We start from the raw sequence: 22,270 nt of genomic DNA, 5'->3' as shown, positions 1-22,270 counted from the left end.
AAAACCTCATTGTGGATTTAATTTGCATTTCCCTGACAGCTAGTGTTCCTTAAAATTTTTCATGTGTCTGTTGGCCCTTTGGATTTCCTGTTTTCCAAAATGACTGTTTAAGTCCTTTTTCCATCTCTTAAGTGGGTTGTCTGTTTTGCTGTTGTGGAGTTTCTTGATCACTTTGTAGATTCTGGTTGTTACTCCTTTATCAGTTGCATAGTCTGCAAGTAATTTCTCCCATTCTGTCAGTTGCCTCTTTGCTGTACAGAAACATTTCAATTTGGTGTAATCCCATTTATTAATTTTGACTTTGATTGCCTGTGCCTCTGGGGTCTTTTCCAAGAAGTCTTCGCCTGTGCTATTGTGAATGGGTTTGATCTTAGACGTTGAATATCAGCTGTGGCATTGTCTGTGTCTACAAAATCTGTTGATTTTTGTGTATTGACTTTATATTCTGCTACTCTCTATAAGTTCCAATAGTCTTTTAGTGGAGTCTTTTGGATCCCCTAGATGTAGAATCACGTCACCTGCAAATAGGGATTGTTTGACTTCCTCCTTCCCAATTTGTATCACTTTTATTCCTTTTTATTGCCTAATTGTTCTGGCTTAACCTTCTAGGGCTATATTGAATAGCAATGGTGACAGTGGGCATCCTTCTCTGGTAACCGATCTCAGTAGGAATGCTTCCAACTTTTCCCCATTCAGTAGGACACTTGTCATAGTTTATTCATAAATTGACTCAATTGTGTTTCTCAACTGTTTCTTCTGTTCCCAGTTTCTTAAGTGTTGTTGTCAGAAATTGCCTTGATTTTTTTTTTTTACCAGAGCATGAAGATATTTTTATATTGCAGAGTAGTATGTTTCACTTTGTGTTTCTATGTGGGTGCAAACTGTTGAAATCTTTATACTAAATTGATCTTCTGTATATAAAGAGAATTGAAAATGAATCTTGATGCAAATGGAAGGGGAGAGGGAGCGGGAGAGGGGAGGGTTGCGGGTGGGAGGGAAGTTATGGGGGGGGGGGAAGCCATTGTAATCCATAAGCTGTACACTGGAAATTTATATTCATTAAATAAAAGTTAAAAAAAATAAAAATAAATAAATTAGAAAAAAAAAAAGAAATTGCCTTGATTGTGTTGAGGAATGTTACCTCTAAACCAATTTGCTTAGAGTTTTCACCATGAAAGGATATTGTATATCATCAAATGCTTTCTCTGCATCTATTGAGATAATTTAGGGTTTCTATTCATGCTTTTGTTGATGTGATGTATCACATTAATTGATTTGTGAATGTTGAACCATCCCTGCATACCAGGGATGAATCTAACCTGGTCTTGGTGGATGATCTTTCTAATGTGCTGTTGGATTCTATTGGCTAGAATTTTATTGAGAATTTTTGCATCTATGTACATTAGTGAAATTGATCTGTAATTCTCTGTTGCATCTTTTTCAGGTTTAGGAATTAAGGTGATGCTGGCTTCATAGGAATAATGTGGAAGGATTCCCTCCCTTTCAATTGATTTGAATAACTTGAGAAGAATTGGAGTTAGTTCTTTAAATGTCTGGTAGAATTCGGTAGTGAAGCCATGTGGTTCTGAGCTTTTCTCTATTGAGAGGGCCTTTATTACTGATTCAATTTCCATCTTGGTCATGGATCTGTTCATTTTCTATGTTTTCATGGCTTCATTTAGGTAGCTTGCATGTGTCCAGGAAAGTATCCATTTCTTCTAGGTTTCCCAGTTTGTTGGCATATAGCTCTTTGTAGTAATTTCTGATGATTCTTTTTACTTCTGTGGTGCCTTGTGTTACATTTCTTTTTTTCATTTCTGATTTTGTTGATTTGGGTCTACTCTATCCTCTATCCTTTTTTTTTTTTGTTACTGGGCCAATAGTAGGTCAATTTTGTTTATTTTTTCAAAAATAGCTCTTCCGTTTGCTGATGTTTTGTATTGTTTTTTGAATTCAATTTTGTTGATTTCCTTTCTAATTTTAATTAATTTTTTCCTACTAGTTTTGAGTTTGGTTTACTGTAGTTTTCTAGATCCTTGAGATGCATTGATAGCTCATTTATTTGGTGCCTTTCCAATTTCTTGATGTAGGCACCTACTGCTATAAACTTTCCTCTCAACACTGCTTTGGCTGTATCCCATAGGTTTTTTTTTTAACTTTTATTTAATGAATATAAATTTCCAAAGTACAGCTCATGGGTTACAATGGCTTCCCCCTCCCAAAACTTCCCTCCCACCCACAACCCTCCCCTTTCCTGCTCCCTCTCCCAATCCCCTAGGTTTTGATATGTTGTTTCGTCACCTTCATTTGTTTCCAGAAATTTTTTTTTAATTTCTCTGTTGATTATTCTATAACCCATTATTCATTCAGGTGCATGTTGTTCAGTCTCTATAAATTTGCATATGTTCTAGAGGTGCCTGGGTTGCTGATTTCCAGTTTCACTGCTTTGTTGTCTGAAAAGATGCATGGTATGATTTCTATTTTTTTTGAATTTGCTGAGACTTGATTTATAGCTTATATATGGTGAATCCTATAGAAAGATCCATGCACTGCTGAGAAAAATGTGTGTTCTGCAACTGTAGGATGAAAAAGTCTGTTGATATCTGTTAGGTTCAGTTGGTCTATAGTGTCCAATAAATCTGCTCTTTCCTTGCTGAGTTTCTGTTGGTTGATCTGTCCATTGCTGAAAGTGGAGTATTGAAGTCCCTCAATACTACTGTATTGGAGTCTAAGTCTCTCTGGTGCCCTGTAATTAGGCGCATATACATTTATAATAATCACAGCTTCCTGTTATATTGATCCCTTAATCATTACATAGTGGCCTTCTTTGTCTCTTTTAAAAGTTTTTGTGTTAAGTCTATTTTGTCTGATATTAGGATGACTTACACCATCTGTTTTTTTGGTTTCTTTTGGTAGGGAATATCTTTTTCCATCCTTTCGACTTCAGTCTGCATGCATCTTGTTTGGTGAGATGTGTTTCTTATATGCAGTAAATAGATAGGTTTTGTTTTTAAATGGTTCTGCCAGTCTGTGTTTCTTATCTGGATAGCTGAGACCATTTACATTCAAGGAGACTATTGATAAGTAACAACTTTGACCTGCCATTTTTCCAAAAATATTCCTATTTTTTACTTTTAGCTTCCCATGAACTTTTACTGACAGATTTTCTTTCTTTACCTTCTGTCGTAGTGATGAGCGTGTTTCTGTGTCTCTGTGTGCAGCACATTCTTAAACATCTTTTGTAGGGCTGGAAGGGTGGTGACAAATTCTATGAATGTCTGATTGTTAGGAAAGGTCTTTATATCACCTTCATTCATATGTGACAGCTTTGGAGGGTATAGTCTTCTGGGTTATCAGTAGTTTTCTCCTAATACTTGGAATATTTCTCACCATTCTTTCCTAGCCTGTAGGGTTTCTGATGAGAAGTCCGCTGTGAGTCTAATTGGAGAAACTCTGAAAGTAATCTGGTTTTTCTCTTGTGCACATTTTAGAATCTTTTCTTTATGCTTTACTGTGGTGAGTTTGATTTACTATATTTTGTGGTGAAGATCTTTTCTGATCATTCTATTAGGTGTTCCATGTACTTCCTGTATTTGGATGTCCCTTTTTTTCTCCAAATTAGGGAAGTCTTCTGTTAGTATTTTACTAATCCTTCCTCTATTTCCACACCTTCATGAACTCCTAGAACCCATATGTTCAGTCATTCGATAGTATCCTATAGATTCCCAATGGTGTTTGTTTTTTTTTTTTTTTAGTTTTTTTTTTTTATTTCCTAGTCTTGTTTTTGGTTTCACTGTATAATTTCCTGTGCTTTGTCTTCTAAGTCCAATAGTCTTTCTTCTGCTTTACTGAATCTGTTGTTTCAGGCTCTCCACTGCATTTTTATTTGTTGTATTGAATTCTGCATTTCATTTTATTTTTCTTTTTTTTATTATTAAACTTTTATTTAATGAATATAAATTTCCAAAGTACAGCTTATGGGTTACAATGGCTTCCCCCCTCCCGAAACTTCCCTCCCACCCACAACCCTCCCCTTTCCCATTCCCTCTCCCCTTCCAATCACATCAAGATTCATTTTCAATTCTCTTTATATACAGAAGATCAGTTTAGTATATATTAGGTAAAGATTTCAACAGTTTGCCCCCATATAGCAACACAAAGTGAAAAAATAAATACTGTTGGAGTACTAGTTATAGCATTAAATAACAGTGTACAGCACATTAAAGACAGAGATCCTACACAATATTTTTTTAAAAAATTAATTTTCTATGCCATTTCCAATTTAACATCAGGTTTTTTTTTTCATTTCCAATTATCTTTATATACAGAAGATCGATTTAGTATATAATTAGTAAAGATCTCATCAGTTTGTACCCACGCAGAAACACAAAGTGTAAAAATACTGTTTCGGTAACTAGTTATAGCGTCACTGCACATTAGACAACACATTAAGGACAGATCCCACATGGTATGTAAGTACACAGTGACTCCTGTTGCTGACTTAACAATTTGACACTAATGTTCATGAAGTCAGTAATCTCCCTAGGCTCTAGTCATGAGTTGCCAGGGCTATGGAAGCCTTTAGAGTTCGCTGACTTTGATCTTATTCTGATAGGGTCATAGTCAAAGTGGAAGTTCTCTCCTCCCTTCAGTAAAAGGTACCTCCTTCTTTGATAGCCCCGTTCTTTCCACTGGGATCTCACACACAGAGATCTTTCATTTAGGTCTTCAAGATCTCACCTTTATAGGAGCAATTTTCTTTCATGTCCTGTATGGATTTCAGTAGTTCATGCATTTGCTTCTGATTACTTCTATGTAATCTTATCATCATTTTTGAATTCCATTTCTTGCATTTCTTCCATCTCATTATCTTCACAATATAGTATTGAAGTGTTGTGTTCTTTTAGGGGTGTCATGCTATCTTCCTTATTCTTCTTTCTTCAATTGGTGCATTTGTTTTTGTTTTTTTGCTGTGATGGCCTTTATCTTTGTACTATGACTCTTTAGATAAGTGGAGTTTCTGCTTTCAGTGACTATCTAGAGGCTTGTAGTGGGTGCAGGGAGCTCTTTTAAGTTCTCCAGGTAAAAGGGCACATCTAAGGTACATACCCAGGTTTTGCCTGGTAAATCTCTCCCAATCATTTAATAGAGGAGGTTTATTCTGCCCAGATGAGATCCTCTCCTCAAAGGAGACCAGTGCCTGAGTTCTAGCCCCAGTGGGTATAATATTCATCTTCTCTACCCCTAAGAACACAAAGGATCTGTGCATTCCTCAGTGTAATTTCAGATACCCCTGCATTGTACACAAGGTAACCATGGAGCCCTGAGTTTGTGGAGTCTCCTACTGTAATTCCTAACCACACTGTAATTCCTCCCACACATCCTCAGTTTTTTTCCATAGTCCTTGCACAGAGGCTTCCCACAGTCACAAGCTCCTAGTCCCCGTTAGTTCTCCCCACTAGAGTCAGGAGTCTCTACTTGGCTGGTTGCAGGGGTGGACAAAAACTGGTACATCTGTATGTATGTTCAAATTGGTGCCAGATTTATCTGCTTGTTGCAGGATGGCATTCTAAAGTGATTGGGGAAAATGTCCCTCCTTTTTCTTTTTTCTCCTCTAGTTTGGCAGGTACACTATAATCCATGGGGCTCCAAGCCAGATTCCTTCTAGGCTCTTCCTGAAACTTTATTGCCAGTGGATTGGTTTTCTGCAGTCTGGTATCACCTCACTTTCCAAGACTGGTGTGTAGGCTCTCAGCTGCTGGAGTCCTGAGTTGTGGGCATCCACACCCTCCATGATGGTCCACCATGTACCTCAAATTTGTGTTTCCTCTGCCGTTTTTTTTTCTAACTCTTACATGAGGCTGAACTCTCTGCACTTTTTTTAAACTTTCTTCTCCTGGACTAGAGCAGTAAGCTCCTTCCCTGCTACACCATCTTAGGACTCTTTCTTCTCTGCTTTTAAATATATAACTTTTAAAAATTTTAGGGGAATGGTGTTGTGCAGCAGATTAAACACTGCTTTCAGTGCCACCACACCATGTTGGAGTGTTGCTTCAAAATCTTGCTGCTCATCCTCCTATTCAGCTTCCTACTAATGTGCCTAGGAAGGCAGCAGAAGATGGTCCAAGGATCTGCAGTCCTGCCATCCATGTTGTTGACCTAGAGGGAATTCGTGGCTTTTATTTTTATCATGTCCCTGACCTAGCTGTTAAGGCCATTACTGCCTCTCTCTGATGCTCTGCCACCTGCTCGTTGATTGAACATCTCCTGGATGCCCAACCCTTTTCCTGTTGACTCTGCAAGGTGTTCTGCTCTCTTCTCAATGGATCTGTGAATAATCAAAGTGACTTTTGGGGTGGGCATTTAGTTTAATGGTTAAAATAGCTTTATCCCATACTGGAGGTTGATATCCATCTCTAGCTCCTGATTACAGCTAGGTTAGACCCTTGAAACCAAAGTGATTCTGTTCCTGTCAAAGAACAGGAGACTGGACTGACTTCCAGGTTCCAGGCTTCCACTCAGCCTCATCATAGCCATTGTGGGCACTGGGAACGTGAACCAGCAAATGGGACCTATCTGTCTTTAATATGTCTCTGCTTCTCAAATAGTTAAAAAAAAAAAAAAACCTGCTTCGTGCGTGTGTGCGTGTGTGCTTCCTCTGTTCTCTCCTGATCAACAGCCCTGAACTTTACTTTCAGTTGGTTTTCTCCTAGGGGGTTTCTATCTTGGTAGGACAAATTGGACAAAGTCCAACAAGGGCCACAAGGGCACTCTTCAGTGTACACCATGGAATGCTACTCAAGAGTTTTTTAAAAAATGAATTCCTGTTGTATGCAAAAAAATGGATGAAACTGAAAAACATCATACTTAATGAAATAAGCCAGTCCCCAAAATATAAATTCCTTATGTTATCCCTCATCTGTGATAACTAACAGAGCATCTAAAAGTAATCTATAATAGTGAAATTGACACTTTGAGATGCAATTACTTTGAACAGCCCTTGTCTTGAATGTTGAGGAACACTTTTATTTTCCATACTATTTGTTGAATGTTTTATTTAGTATAGAGTTAATCAGATGGGTATAAAGTTAAATGAAATAGACCTTAGTAAAAAATTAAGAATAGGAATGAGAGGGAAGAGGAAGAGTGGTAGGAGTGTGGGTGGCAGAGTGGGTATGGTGGCATAAATCACTGTGTTCCTGAAGTTGTACTTATGAAATGCATGAAGTTTGTATTTTTTAAATAAAAGAGTCTGGGAAGAAAAACAGGTTTCTGGGAGAGCCACAGCTGCTACTCACAGGCAGGCACTTAAGCATCAGGTATCTGCCAGGATAATGAAGCATCCTGTGAAAAGCACAGTGTAAACCTCCATGACCACCTCACCTGCAGACCTGTCAGGGCAGGCTACAGTTTACAGCCACCCTCCAGAGAGCCCTCAGGAGCAGATTACTGGGATATACAACAAATATCAACCATTTCTATAAGGAACAGCTGCACTGAATAGCAAGCCCTACTTATTGAAGATGATACAGTGTTGATGATGATAGAAATATCTGACATTTTGAGTGCTTTCATAATCAAAGGTTGGATGTTACCCAAATGCTCTGGGCCAATGACCTTTACACCACTGTTTCTACTTAGAAACTACTGTTTGAGTGAGAATTTAGAGCAGCTCCATTAGGTAGGAGGCCAGCAGCCAGTGTTGTAACTACCCAGGTGACTTGTTTCAACTCAGTGACCATCTAAATACTTACGAGATTCTTTTCCAACAGGCAGCAAGCAGGGGATGAAGGAAGGTACAAAAAATAAATTTTAAGTGCCCCAATATACTTACCTGTTGGCAGTTCTGGTTGATGATTTCATAGGAATATGAATTGAAACTATTGAGGATTATAAATTTGTTATATGCAGAATAATATGCAAATAGAACAATTTATGGCTGGTCAGTAGAAGTTATGCAGATATGTTCAAGTAAAGAAAATGAAAGGCATTCTTATTTCTTATAAATCAAATATAGGCTTAATGCATACTCTTTGTAATAAGCATCAATTTAGAGGAAAGCAAAGTCCCGTTCACTTTATGGCAATGTATTTTAAAGGTATAAAACAAAGAAGTTGTCACTGCAATGTAGTAAAAACATATCTTTTTTAGCACTTTGGTTTTTGTTTTTTGAATAGTAATATATTTATATATATAGATATATATATCAAGTAGAATTTAAAAACACAAATGAGCTTAATACATGTGAATTATATAGAATGTTTTTTTAAAAAGAGCAAAAATTCTGGCATTACATATGTTTTTCTTTTTTGAAAATATGTTAATGATATGATGCTTTTTTCTCATCCCTTGTTAATGATTGACATCTCTTATCTCTTCTCTTGGGATTTGTAGCAACAAACATCCTAAACCAAAATCAATCAAAAGAGCAAACAAGTACAACAGCAGAAGTAATTTCTTGATTACTCACCCGAGAGAGAAATCTGACTTTAACGTCGTCATATAAGATAGGCCAGTTCAACAATTCAATAATGACTTTGTCAGTTTCGATATCATGAAATATCTGTGAATGAATACATGAAATTCAGAGCTAAAAATCTAGCTGCTGATGGGATCTGTAAAACTGAAGTGGTTTTCACTTATCCAGCCTTTCTGTATTTATCAAGTACTCTTAGCCTTATAGCAAACTCACTATATATATATTAATAAATATAAACTGTTGGGGTCGATACTGTGCTGTAGCCAGTAAAGCCACCACCTGTGGTGCCAGCATCCTATATGGGTGCTGGTTCAAGTCCTGGTTCTCCAATTCTGATCCAGCTCTCTGTGATGGTCTGGGAAAGCAGTGGAGGATGGCCCAAGTCTTTGTGTGCAGGGTCTCTGGGGAGACCCAGAGGAAGCTCTTGGCTCCTGGCTTCAGATTGGCTCAGGTTGTCATTTACAGTTCCTAGGCTCATGAAAGAAGCTTTCTTATTATTCCACAAAAGTCCTTATATAGTCTTAGGCATCACTTAAACATTTTACAAACCATTGACTACTAGGGTCCCATTGCTTTGGGTAAAGGGGCTCCTCTTTCATCCATATGCTTGCATAGTTTCTCATAGTGCTAACCCACAGAACTGTTGAGTTAGAATCATCTGGAGCATTCTAAAACTACAGAGAGCTGAGACCTGTCCCAGATTTCCTGAATCATACCTTGGAGGCACAGATGATGAATTTGCATCTTTACAAACTCCTGGGAGATTTTCTTCTGCACTACAATTTGAAATTTCAGTGCTGGACAGTAAAAGGTAAAATGACCAAGAGGAAAAAATATGGCTAAAAATAATTATAATCTGAAATTTTTTTTGACAGGCAGAGTGGACAGTGAGAGGGAAAGACAGAGAGAAAGGTCTTCCTTTTTTCCATTGTTTCACCCCACAATGGCTGCTGCGGCTGGTGCACTATGGTCTTCCATGTGGATGCAGGGCCCAAGCACTTGGGCCATCCTCCACTGCCTTCCCGGGCCAGAACAGAGAGCTGGAATGGAAGAGGAGCAACCAGGACAGAATGCGGCGCCCAGACCAGGACTAGAACCCGGTGTGCTGGCACCACAGGCAGAGGATTAGCCTACTGAGCTGTGGTGCCAGACATAATCTGAAATTAAAATCTTGATAGATTCCTGGTTACATGCTCAGTATTTGTGGGAACCTGAATGGCAAAGCCACAATTTAAAATGATATATATTTTAGAAAATACCCTGAAAAAAACCTTTCTTTTAAAGCAATTTGGTTATTTTAGCTCTGGTTTACAGCCAAACTATTGGTTTCCATGTTGGGTAATAACTACAAAGCAACATAACATCTCCTTTGTGGTGAGTGATGGTTTGGGAAGGCCAACATGATGATTTAAACATGAGCTTTAAAACAAACTTCAGAATTTTTACTTCATAAGCTTTCTCTTACCTTACAGTTTTTAGAAGATGAACATGAAAAGACTGTCTGTTTCATTGTTATAATTTGAATTTTTAGATCACTTCCATCACCTTTCCCAACACCTTTATAGAATTAAAAAGATAGGCACACTAATGAGGAAACAGTAAAATATTCTAGCTGGTTCAAAGTACCACACACTGACAGGCAGATAGTAAATGATGCAGTGAACCTACAGCTAGATGCAAATGGGTCAGTAACCAATTGCAATCCACTGAGCATATCCAGGATTCATTTATTTGTATAAAAGTTTTGCATTATCACTTTTCTACAACTTACAAAGTAGTTGAAGAGCTCAAAGACAATGAAAGATGAAGATAATCCTAGAAAGCATGTAGTAAGACATCACCCACTTCAAAGCCTCTCATTCTTTTTCCCCTCACTCTACCCAGCTCCTCTCTCTTATTGTCACAACCATTTGAAAGACTATTTTTATTCCAAAATCAGGCTGATCCCAGTAGGTCTGGCCTGATTATCTACATGGGTGCAGGACAGTTTTAACTTGCCCAACTGGTCTCCCTGAGTTGGTCTATAAGCTAAGACGCATGGAAAGCTGAAGCCTAAGGTCATGAAACCTCAGATTCCTTTTTTTTTTTAATATTTATTTATTGTAAAGGCAGAGTTACAGAGAGAGAGCAAGAGACAGAGAAAAATCTTCCATCTACTGGTTCACTTCTTCAAAATGGCCGCAATATCCAAGGGTTCGACATGCTAAGGCATGCACCCAGATATCCATCTGAGTCTCCCACTTAGCTGCCAGGGACCCAAGCACTCAGGCCAAACTCTGCTGTCCTCCCAGGTGCTCCCACAGGGAGCTGGATTTGGACAAGCACTTACATGGATTGCTGACATTGTTGGCAATAGCTTAACCTTCTGTGACACAATGCTGGCCCCTCAGATTGAGATTTTTAAATCCTCTATTTTATGTTAGTTTGAAAGAAGGAAATCATGCCCATAAAATTCCACATGACTTCACATCCACTACTATTATAAATCTGGGCTAGTTCTTTTGTTTTCCAGATCTCCACCTTACACTTGTAAGCAGTGTCTCTACAGTATTTAAATAAAATCTAAAATAGTATTTTTGAAAGCTTTTATTTAATAAATATAAATTTCATAGGTAAAACTTCTTTTGTATAGTAGTTCTTCCCCCAACCTGCCCTCCTACCCTCACTCCCATCCCAGCTCCTACTCCCTCTCCCATCTCATTCTTCATTAAGATTCATTTTTAACTCTCTTTATATACAGAAGATCAACTCTATACTAAGTAAAGATTTCAACAGTTTGCACCCACACAGACACACAAGGTATAAAGTACTGTTTGAAGACCAGTTTTATCATTAATTCTCACAGTACAACTCATTAAGTACAGAGGTCCTACATGGGGAGCTAGTGTACAGTGACTCCTGTGGTTGATTTAACAACTGACACTCTTATTTATGATGTCAGTGATCACCCAAGGCTCTTGTCATGAGCTGCCAAGGCTATGGAAGCCTTTTGAGTCCACAAACTCTGACCTTATTTAGACAAGGCCATAATCAAAGTGGAAGTTCTCTCCTCTCTTCAGAGAAAGGTAACTCTTTCTTTGATGGTCCCTTCTTTCCACTGGGATCTATCACAGAGATCTTTCCTGTGGGCCATTTTTTGCCACAGTGCCTTGGCTTTCTGTGCCTGAAATGCTCTCATGGGCTTTTTAGCCAGATCTGAAAGCCTAAAGGTCAGATTCTGAGGCCAGAATGCTGTTTAGGCTTTGAGTTTTGAGAAGCTATTCTCATTGTTCCTATGAGATATAGGTGTTAAAACTTCATTAGGCTAAAATGCCCATTGACTTCCCTGAAATTGTTTAATACTCACCAAGATTTCTTTAGATACCCTAGAGTAAAGCTCATCTGTATATAGCCACAAGCAAATCTTCCCAAAGAATGGGAACATTGTCACTTCTGCCCACTTTTTCAATTATATATAACACTTACTATGAATTGAATGAATGATGATTTTTTTTGGCTGAAGGATTTTTCTGGGTGGGAGAGTCCAGTGGTGGAGACGCTTCACCTTTTCAAAGTAGCCTACATATCTATGCTGCAAAGCAACAGAAGCTTCAAGTTAGATGGAGATGAAAAGCTGAAAGTCAGAAATTCCTATTGTGAGGGCAGGGCTTCGTAAAGACAGCAAGATATTAAGGAAACACTTGCTGGATTCTGTTATAAAACAGGGTATTTTTTATGTTTGTGGCATTATAACTGCCTTAGGAAATAATATTGAACTAAGTGCCATGGAGGAAACCAGAAAGGAGTCAGGTCTGGCTTATAGGTTGATTATAATTATGATTGTACAACATATCGATGTGTGGATAGAAGCAAGGTTGTGACTGAGTTACAGGAAGCTTTGTGATTGGGTGAGGAATTATGACTTGACATAAAGGAACCTCTCCCCTAGGACCTTGCCAACAGAGCTCTCAGACCTGAAATCTGCAACTGAGTCCTTCTATTGCTACCCCAGTGAATCAGAAGATATTCAGGTGTGGCATATGGTGTGCTAGTTCTGGACTAAAGTCTGGGAAACTGTGCATGACTACAGGAGAAATGGAGAAAAGGAGATATATGGAGAGAGTCAGTGAAGGAGCTACATTTCACATACCCTTGACTCCTGCCACCAGATTCATGGCATGAGGACACAGTGGTGAAAAGCTGGGAAATGCAAAGGGTCTAACTGTGTTAGAGTATGGGATATGTGACAGCACTTAGTGGAGGAGAACATTTGAAAAATCCAATTGTAGATCTTGAGAGCCAGATTAGAACATATAGTTGCCATGCCAATAGGGAGCCACCATGGATTTTGGGCATGGAAATGGTGTGATTAAAGATGGACTTCAGTAAGTTGGTATAATACTTTCAGCCTATGGTGTGTGTGTATCTTGTTTTTTTTGGCTTAGGTATGGGAGAAAATTATTAGTGGGTAAGGCTGAATTCTTTTATCCTAACCAAAGACCTAGGGCAGTTACCATGTGTTGCTTTCAAAGCCCAGGGTAGCTATTCAGTTGCCATCACTTCACTCAAAGAAAATTTCTCATTCACAGCTACATTCACATCTCCCTAAGAATTCTCAACCAGCACTCATTTTGGTTTTAGGGGAACAATACAGAAGAGAAGCTGTCCACAGCATGGACTAAACTGGGCTTCAGAGTTTGAAAGATCCAGACTTCAGTACTTGGTTCCAGTGGTTAATTTCTCCGAACCTCAATTTCATAATCTGTAAAATGGGATTCATAATAGTACCTACTCATGGAGTTATTGAGAATATTAAATGAGGAAATGAATATAAAGTCCTTAGCATGTCTCAACAAAATCTAGACTGTTGTAAACTCCATCAGATAAATGCTTTGATTTCTGCAATAAGCAAATCACAGGGAATAAAAATGAGTTGGGAAACAGAAATGGAAAGAACCTAAGAGAAGTAGTGTTCAAATGAGATATCTGGGCCTTCTTTTATCCCAACTGAAACAGAGTTTGCTAAGATACTTAGGCAATTACGAAAATTTAAAAATAAACTAGAAATTTTAAATTGTTAACTAAAATTTGTTAAGGCATACCATTTTTAGATATGATAAATGGTAGTAAGAGTTTTGGGTTCTTCTTGAGACCTTATGTTAGATGTCATATCAAACTATTTGTGGGACAAAATGATCTGATGTCTGTAATTTGCTTCAAAATAACCCAGGTTTTGGGAAAGACAGTATGGAGTAGGGTTAAGGAGTTTGAATAGAGAGAGGAGGGCATGAATGAAACATGATTGGTTGGTTATGGGATAAAGTGATCATCGAAGTTGCATAATGAGTATAAAGGAATTTATTGTATAATTCTCTTTTTTGTATATGTTTGAAAATTTTCATAATCTTTTTAAAGCAAAAAAATTTAGCAATCTCCACGTGAATGTTAGGATTATTAAATGAGATACTTGTAAGTAGAGAATTGTTTGGTGGGTTTTTTTTTTAAGATTTATATATTATTTATTTGAAAGGCAGTGTTACAGAGAGGCAAAGGCACAGAAAGAGAGGTCTTCCATCGACTCATCCACTCCAAATGGCTGGAGCTGGGCCGATGGGTGATCAGGAGCCAGGATCCTCTTTCCAGGTCTCCCATGGGAGTGCAGGGGCCCAAACACTTGGGCCATGTTATGCTGCTTTCCCAGGCCACAGCAGAGAGCCAGATCAGAAGAAGAAATGTCAAGACCCAAACTGGTGCCCATAAGGGATGATGTCAGCACAGGCAGCAGCCCCACCTGCTAGGCCACAGCACCAGTCCCATAATAGAGGGTTTGAAAAATGTTTATTTTCCTTTTTTTCACCATCAAAATATAGTTTTTTCCCTTTCCCTCCCCCTCCACTCCCACATGGAAATCATCCAGAAGTAGTTCTTGTGATGTTCTATGAGGGCAGAATTGCCCTGGGAGGGGCTTGTGGAAAAACTCAGTTCCTCCTCGACAGCAAAATCAAAAGCAACTGACTTTTAGATAACCTTTAGGAGTCTGGAATCTTAGGTATTAGACTTGTCTATTACAGGAAAGTAATCAACTCCTGAACTCTGTATACAACCACAAATATCAAATGTTTTAGAGAAGACCCACTGCTCCTCAAGCCTGGGCAGCAACTGAGATGCAGCTTTTGGACCTGAGGAGGAGTTAAAGCCTGCTGCAGGGCACCCAAGGGCCACTGCCTGATATCCAGCAGAGAAGAGTCTAAAGTGAAACCATGTGTCAGGGGCTAATCTTAACCCACTCCTCCCAAAGAAGTGCCCCCTTTAAAATGAAAACTTACTTGAGAGGGAGTTTCCACTCCGTGATATTTGGTGCTGGTGGTTTGATCTATTCGTTGATGTCCAAAGAATGAAAGACTATCCTATAGAAAAAGGAACAACATAATAATGGTTCATCTGCAACCTTCCCTTTCACATAGTAGATGTTTTTTAAGTTTCTAAGGACACATTAACACATTATTTCCTTAAGGGAGCATTCTTTGAGGAGAGGTTGCCCAAAATAACAGTATTAAAAAGGCCACATCAAAGATATGTCTTCTTTGATTATTCCTACATGCATAGAATTTCAGAACTGGAAAACCCTTGGAAACCATTTGGTCCAACACTTCTTCCTACACTTCCAATATACAAATGAGAAGATTGAGACCAAAAGAAAAACAAACAATCAGCTCTGGAGACAGTGTGGCCAGTTGGATGCAGCACTATTCCATGGCCCTCAGCCTAGGGCCCTGGACTGTAATATTAATTTTTAGAAAAAATGAAACTCTATGAGATCCCATTGGAAATAACGGGCCATCAAAGAAGGAGGTACTTTTCTCTGAAGAGAGGAGAGAACTTCCACTTTGATTATGGCCTTGTCTAAATAAGGTCAGAGTTTGTGGACTCAAAAGGCTTCCATAGCCTTGGCAGCTCATGACAAGAGCCTTGGGTGATCACTGACATCATGAATAAGAGTGTCAATTGTTAAATCAACAACGGGAGTCACTGTGCACTTACTCCCTGTGTAGGATCTCTGTCCTTAATGTGTTGTACTGTGAGAATTAATGATAAAACTGGTCTTCAAACAGTACTTTATACCTTGTGTGTCTGTGTGGGTGCCAACTGTTGAAATCTTTACTTAGTATATACTAAGTTGATCTTCTGTACATAAAGATAATTAAAAATGAATCTTGATGAAGAATGGGTTGGGAGAGGGAGTGGGAGATGGGATCGTTGCAGGTGGGAGGGAGGTTATGGGGAAAAAAGCTGCTATAATCTGGCCAGCGCCCTGGCTCACTAGGCTAATCATCTGCCTGCAGCGCTGGCACCCCAAGTTCTAGTCCCAGTCGGGGCGCCGGATTCTGTCCCAGTTGCTTCTCTTCCAGTCCAGCTCTCTGCTGTGGCCCGAGGGTGCAGTAGAGGATGGCCCAAGTTTGGGCCCTGCACGCACATGGGAGACCAGGAGGAAGCACCTGGTTCCTGGCTTTGGATCAGCGCAGCGTGCCAGCTGCAACGCGCCGGCCATAGCGGCCCCTTGAGGGGTGAACCAATGGAAAAAGGAAGACCTTTCTCTCTGTCTCTCTCTCTCTCTTACTGTCTAACTCTACCTGTCAAAAAAATATAATAATAATAATAATAATAATAAAGCTGCTATAATCCAAAAGTTGTACTTTCAAATTTTATATTTATTAAATAAGTTTAAAATTATTAAAATAAAGAAAATAATTTGTCAGATGGAAAAAAATTGAAACTCTAATCCACATTAATAAACACAGGAGACAGACAAGCACACACATAGACACACACACAGACACACACACATCAAACATTGACACTACACATTAAGTTGCTTTTACAACTCACTGAAAAATAATGATGTTTGACTTAGTGTCCTCGAACACTTACTTTAAAACATGTGTATCTTAACTTATAAAGACAGAAGTGGCTAGATTAGAGGGCTGGCTGTTGTGCATAACCCTCAGCTTGTCTTCTCTCTACTGCAGACCAGCAGACCAGAGCTGCTGGAAGTATGTGCTTAAGTGGCAGCTTCCCAACAATATCATGGCAGAAAATGAATGCTGCTTAAGACATGGGAACAACTCACCTTGTTTTCTCAGCAGTTTCTACGTGTTAGATATAATGTCTATTGACTATGCAAAAATAATAATTAACCATTAGAGACTCAGTGGTAAAGCGAGACCTATTATCTATTTTTAGCATATTCAAGGGTAGCCAAGGTCCTCCAGAAAACTCATCTAATTAATCTTGATATTATCCCCATGAGGAAGGAAGAAGTCTCCCTAGTGGCAAGGATGCATCTCTTTTCCTGCAGTGCTCTGCATTTGTATAATATGGCTTTTCTTACCTCACTAATCCTGCCCCTACTGGGACCCACCTGTATTTAAAAGGATAATAAGTATATACATCATGGCTTTTTTAAAATTGTTTTTATTTTTAAAATATTGCATTACAATTACCTTAACTACTGATTTTTGATATTCCCTTAAATTTTGTGCCTCACAAATTTCCCCCTAGTCCTGGTCCAGAGTAAGAAGTAGTCATCTATTAATTTCATAGTGGATATGAAACAAAAGAGGAGCCAAAAAATACTTTCTAATGACAACCTCCCAATTACAGTTTCACTTAACCATAGGACTCAGAGAGTCACTGTAATATCCTAGCAGTGATGTTTCAGAACTAGCAATATCAGTCAGCACAAGACAGAGTGTAGCAACATCCTTCATACCTCTGCAGTACCAAAGAGCTGATTAGCAATGAGGCAAACACAGACCATGGTCCCAGTTCTCCCTAAAAAAGAAAAGAAGTTAAAGAAGCCAGTTCATGGTAGAACTTAGTATGAAAATACACTCAGAAGTATACAGAGTGTGTTTTGGATTGACTTTTATACACCCTGAATGTGCTTGTCTAACCAAAATATTTAAGTTCAGTAATAGCAAGGTATTTCACTGTTTTGTGGATGTATCTTTAAGTTCCCCCATTTCATTTTTTAAAATTCCAATATAAGGGGCTGGTGCTGTGGTGCAGTCGGTAAAACCACTGCCTGCTGGTGTTGACATGTCATAGGGGTTCGGGTCCCAGCTGCTCTACTTTGATCTAGCTCTCTGATAATGAACCTGGGCCCTTACATCTATGTGGGAAACCCAGAAGAAGCCCTACCTCCTGGCTTTTGAACTGCCCAGCTCTGGCCATTTCAACTAAATGGAGAGTGAACCAGTGGATAGAAGACCTCTCTTTCTGTCTCTCCCTCTATCTGTAACTCTGCCTCTCAAATAAATAAAACTTTAAAAAATTCTATATTTTAAAACTTACTCATATTATTTGATAGTAAGATGAATCTGCTTTATACTTTAATATACCTTTTGAATTTCTTTGGAAAAAAAGAAAAAGTGCTATTACCTTTGCCGCCTTTGCAGTGAATCACTACGACATTTTCCTTGTCTTGAGCCAGCCACATATTTACTTCTTTGGCAAACACCACCATCTCACTGATTTTAAAAGTAAGACTTTTAGCTGAATTAAAATATTCCCCATAGAATAAAGCCCAGTGCATTTAACCCTCTTGTGACAGCCAGTGTGGCATAAAACTTACCTGAGAGTAGGGACGTTATGATCATCAATCATGATTCTTTGGACTCTGTTATGAAAATATTCAGGATCGTAAGCTTTTTCACCTAAAATAAATCATACAGATGTCATATCTTCATAGCTAGTAACATAATAAATGATGAAGTTATGAATAAGTTAAAGTTTTCTTTTGGAAGTTCCTTATCCACTCTCAAAAACAGCTGAGTGGCTCTAACTGCTCTAAAACTAACTTAATGGTCTCAAAAACATAAGAATATTAGTGACTTATCCATTTCAGGTGATCTAAATCCAACTGATTTTTGTTCAACAGGCTTTACTTTAGCTTTATAGCAGACTATTCATTATACTATTATAGGGTATTCGGAAAAAATGGAGCAAAGGCAATGTAACTGGCCAAAATGCTTTCCCTCTGAAAATGTCTATTTAATAAACAAATAGAGGAAAAAATCAGGAGAGACAAGAGTGATAACCTAGGGATATAATTTGTTAATTTTCTTTAAATGTTTTAGTTTCTTTTTTTTATAATTTTTATCCACTCTATAACCACAGGCGTAATTCACTACTAACCATAATATTCAACAAGTAAAAAGTGAGAAGACCACAGTTCCACAGGAGTATAGACAAAAGCTAAAAATGACATTCATCTCCACCCCCACCTACTTAGTTGTTTTTAGAGAATTCTTTTTTTTTTTTGTCTGTGTCCTCTATGCAATATGCCAGAGAAAATAGCAAAATAGAAAGTCTTCTTAACCCTGAAACCACTGGAGTGGTCCATCCCTAAAATGGTTCACCTCAACTTCTGCCTCCTAGTTTCTAACAGGCCTGCTTCTGTTGAAGGGCACTTTGTGCTGCTGAGCTCAATCTTCCTATTAAATGTACCTGAGCAAGATCAATACTTTTGAACTCACTCTCCTCACTGCCACCAATTGCTTATGATTAAATGACAAGTAGAAATGAAATTGTCTTCCAATATACAGAATTGTTTTTTATCTATAGTAGCAAAATATCAAGTCATGTACATACTGCATAGATTGTAGACACGGTAGTGGTTTGGATGTTTGGTATCCAGGAACCTCACAACTTCCTAAAAGAGACAGACACATATCTTACTATCCAGCATAACCTAGGAATGACCCAGGAGTTAGTTGCAGGAACACAATGTCTGTTACTTCTGTTTGTCTCTCACTCATGCTTTCTATGGGAGATTCATAGAATATGAAGGTACATGCAGTCCAAGTCATGTCTAAGCCATGGATGGCTTTCAGACAGTTCACCAAGTGTGCCTGGCTACTCAAATTATTTTCTACTCTAAATGTGCATTGTTTATTGCCACCAGAGAAGGAAATTAGCTGATTAGCTAGCTTTATTTTATGTATTGTCCAAATAATTAATTTCCACTTAACATATAGTTCTTATTTAAATCTAATTTTCAATAGATGGCTTTTAGACAACATTCTGATTATTATGGTATAACTAAGAATTATATAAAAAATGCAAAAGTACATAGTATTTTGTGTATACATGGAAGAAAAAGATAAGATTTTATCAAATTTTAGATAAGTCATGGCAATATGGAGATACTTTGATTCATTTATTTTAAAAATGAATATATATCTGTGCATATGTAATTTTAAAAATAAATAATAGCTGTTACTTAAAATACAGCAAAAATACATGATATCAATCCATTATGATATTTTACCTCAGAGAATAAGATTTCAGAGGAATACTAACAAACCTGGGTCAACAGTAAACTATGACTGCACATCTGTGTTCGCTGAGAAATGAGTATTTAGTAGATAAATACTCTTACCTTAATTGGATTCCTGTAGAAAGACTGTTTACCAGAAGATGGAAATGACATGGCAATAATGCGATCTAAAAGTCAAAATAGTCACTGTTATGAATGTGATTAAGGATGTGAAATAATATATGAAAATTCATTTTAAGTATGTTTAGATACTTAATAGAAAAGAACTTTGTTTTTTAAGTTAATTTCTTTTTTATTTATTTACTTATTTATTTGACAGTTATTTATTTATTTGACAGACAGCAAGAGGGAGAGACAGAGAGAAAGGTCTTCCTTCTATTGGTTAACCCCCCAAATGTCCACTACAGCCAGAGCTACACCAACCAAAGCAAGGAGCCAGGTGCTTCCTCCTGGTCTCCCATGTGGCTGCAGGGGCCCAAACACTTGGGCCATCCTCCACTGCCCTTCCAGGCCACAGCAGAGAGCTGGACTGGAAGAGGAGCAACTGGGACTAGAACCCGGCACCCATACGGGATACCGGTGCTGCAGGCGGAGGATTAACCAAGTGAGCCAGGGTGCCGGCCCTGAAAAGAACTTTCAAGGGGTTGGCCTAGTGGTATATTGGGTTAAGCGGCTTCCTGTGAGGCTGACATCCCATATGGGTGTCAGTTTGAATCCCAGCTGCCCCACTTCTGATCCAGCTCCCTCTAATGTGCCTGGGAAAGCAGCAGAAGATAGCGCAAGTACATAATCTTTTGCCACCCATGTGGGAGACCCAGATGTAGCTCCTGGCTCCTGGCTTGGGCCTGGCCCAGCCTCAGCCAATGCAGCCAACTTGGGAGTGAACCAGTGAATGGAAGATATTTCTCTTTCTCTCCCTCATTCTACTCCTCTCTCTTTTCCTCTCCCTCTTTCTGCAACTCTGCCTTTCAAATACAATAATGGAAACTTTGGAAAAAACTTTCAAGATTGAGGTTCACAGAAAAAAGCTAACCCAGACTCTGGATAATCAAGAGAATATACTAAATCATCCAAGATAATGACCAATAAACTGTCATGGCGATCTAAGACTCAGTTGATTCTAATAATATGCCAGAGTTGTGTTGGGCTCATTCCAGAGCACCCTGTGAAGCACCAGAGGAAAACTGAGAGGTCTGGATTCCAGTGATTGTGGGAACTTCCAGGGTTTCAACACTCCTGACTCAGAAGACTTAAGACCTACAAAGCAGTGGCCTCCATCTCTGGAGTTCTAGGAAGGAAAGAGGGCTCTCTGGAATCTGTATGACCAGAGAGAACTATCAGAACTTAATAAATTCTCAAGAAACTCAAATGGCATCAGAAGAAATCATTCAACTTTCTGTACAGCAGGCAAGTATTCCTGATTTGGTATGACATGGTGATCTTCTATTGTGAGGGTTGAACTACAGATATGTCATACCACCCCACTGGCATATGTGTTTGTGGGGAAAGAAAACCTGGGATGAAAATGGCTTAGAATGGGTAAAAGAAAAAGAAAAATTTAACTGCACACAAGAAAAATAGGACATTAATGTAAGTAAATTAACAGCTAAGCTTCACAAACCAGTTACGTAAGTGAGATCTAGGTCAAATCCATCTCTGTTGTATCGCCTTTTGTTTCCTGAAACCTGAGAGTTCAAAACAGTCATTAACTTATTTGTAAAACACAAATCAACTTAGAAGTAGAGAACATTATATAGGTATCTACAACCCTTGCCATTATGTCCCAAAACTCATGTTTTGCCCACTCACCAATCTTCTGGTCAGCTTTTCAAGTTGTCTTTTTTGGTAAGCCAGATGGAAAACTCTTATCAAAATTACAAGGCGTAGAGGTCGAAGCAGAACAGCCAGCCTAACAAACATTTAAAAGATCAATTTTTGTTTCAGAAACAGGATTTTATCAGCATGGACAAAGTCTGGAGCAGTGGTTCTTAACCAGGGGCACGTATGCCATCTACTTCTGGCCACCCACACAGGGGAACCTGGCATTGGCTGGAAACATTTTGGATTGTCACAGCTGCTGGTATGGGGTGCTACTCACATCTAGTGGATAAAAGCCAGGATTGTTACCAAATACCATACAATGAATAAAATTGCCCCCTTCCCCATAACAAAGAATTATCTGACTTTAAATGCCCATAATGATAAAGTTGAGAAATTCAGCCTAGAAAAATAGTAATACGTTCTTAGAATTTGTTTATTCAACATTTACAGTTTAAGAAATATTCAAGTTTTCCCCATCAAAACAAACTTATTATTCAACAGTGTTATTCCCCTCAGTAACATAGGCTCACTACCACTGCTAATGAACATCAGGCAGATAGCAGATTGACACCCTTCCCAAGTGCGCTAGCTGGGAACTGATATTCTGGACTAGTACTTCTCTAACTTGGGCACACATAAATGCATCATCT

The 22,270-nt window shown here is 38.5% G+C and overlaps 1 protein-coding gene across 1 annotated transcript in view; it reads right to left on the bottom strand.

Annotated features, from left to right (window-relative positions):
* The window catches only part of LOC133762337 (phosphatidylinositol 3,4,5-trisphosphate 3-phosphatase TPTE2-like), a 28,011-nt gene extending 6,318 nt beyond the window's left edge, over positions 1–21,693 (bottom strand). Inside the window, exons 1-10 of the mRNA XM_062195337.1 lie at positions 21,609–21,693; positions 19,902–19,966; positions 19,112–19,172; positions 18,093–18,174; positions 17,900–17,988; positions 17,229–17,290; positions 14,785–14,865; positions 11,945–12,050; positions 9,945–10,036; positions 8,471–8,563 (exon numbers count right to left, since the gene is read on the bottom strand). Coding sequence (XP_062051321.1) covers positions 8,471–8,563; positions 9,945–10,036; positions 11,945–12,050; positions 14,785–14,865; positions 17,229–17,290; positions 17,900–17,988; positions 18,093–18,174; positions 19,112–19,172; positions 19,902–19,952 — 717 coding nt within the window. The 5' untranslated portion in view covers positions 19,953–19,966; positions 21,609–21,693. The remainder of the gene's footprint in view (positions 1–8,470; positions 8,564–9,944; positions 10,037–11,944; positions 12,051–14,784; positions 14,866–17,228; positions 17,291–17,899; positions 17,989–18,092; positions 18,175–19,111; positions 19,173–19,901; positions 19,967–21,608) is intronic.
* Between the last annotated feature and the right edge of the window lie 577 nt (positions 21,694–22,270).

Source organism: Lepus europaeus, chromosome 6, assembly GCF_033115175.1.
Source record: "Lepus europaeus isolate LE1 chromosome 6, mLepTim1.pri, whole genome shotgun sequence".
Classification (NCBI taxonomy): domain Eukaryota; kingdom Metazoa; phylum Chordata; class Mammalia; order Lagomorpha; family Leporidae; genus Lepus; species Lepus europaeus.
The sequence above is the reverse complement of the archived record's forward strand: the minus strand, read 5'-3'. Positions and strand labels throughout refer to the sequence as shown.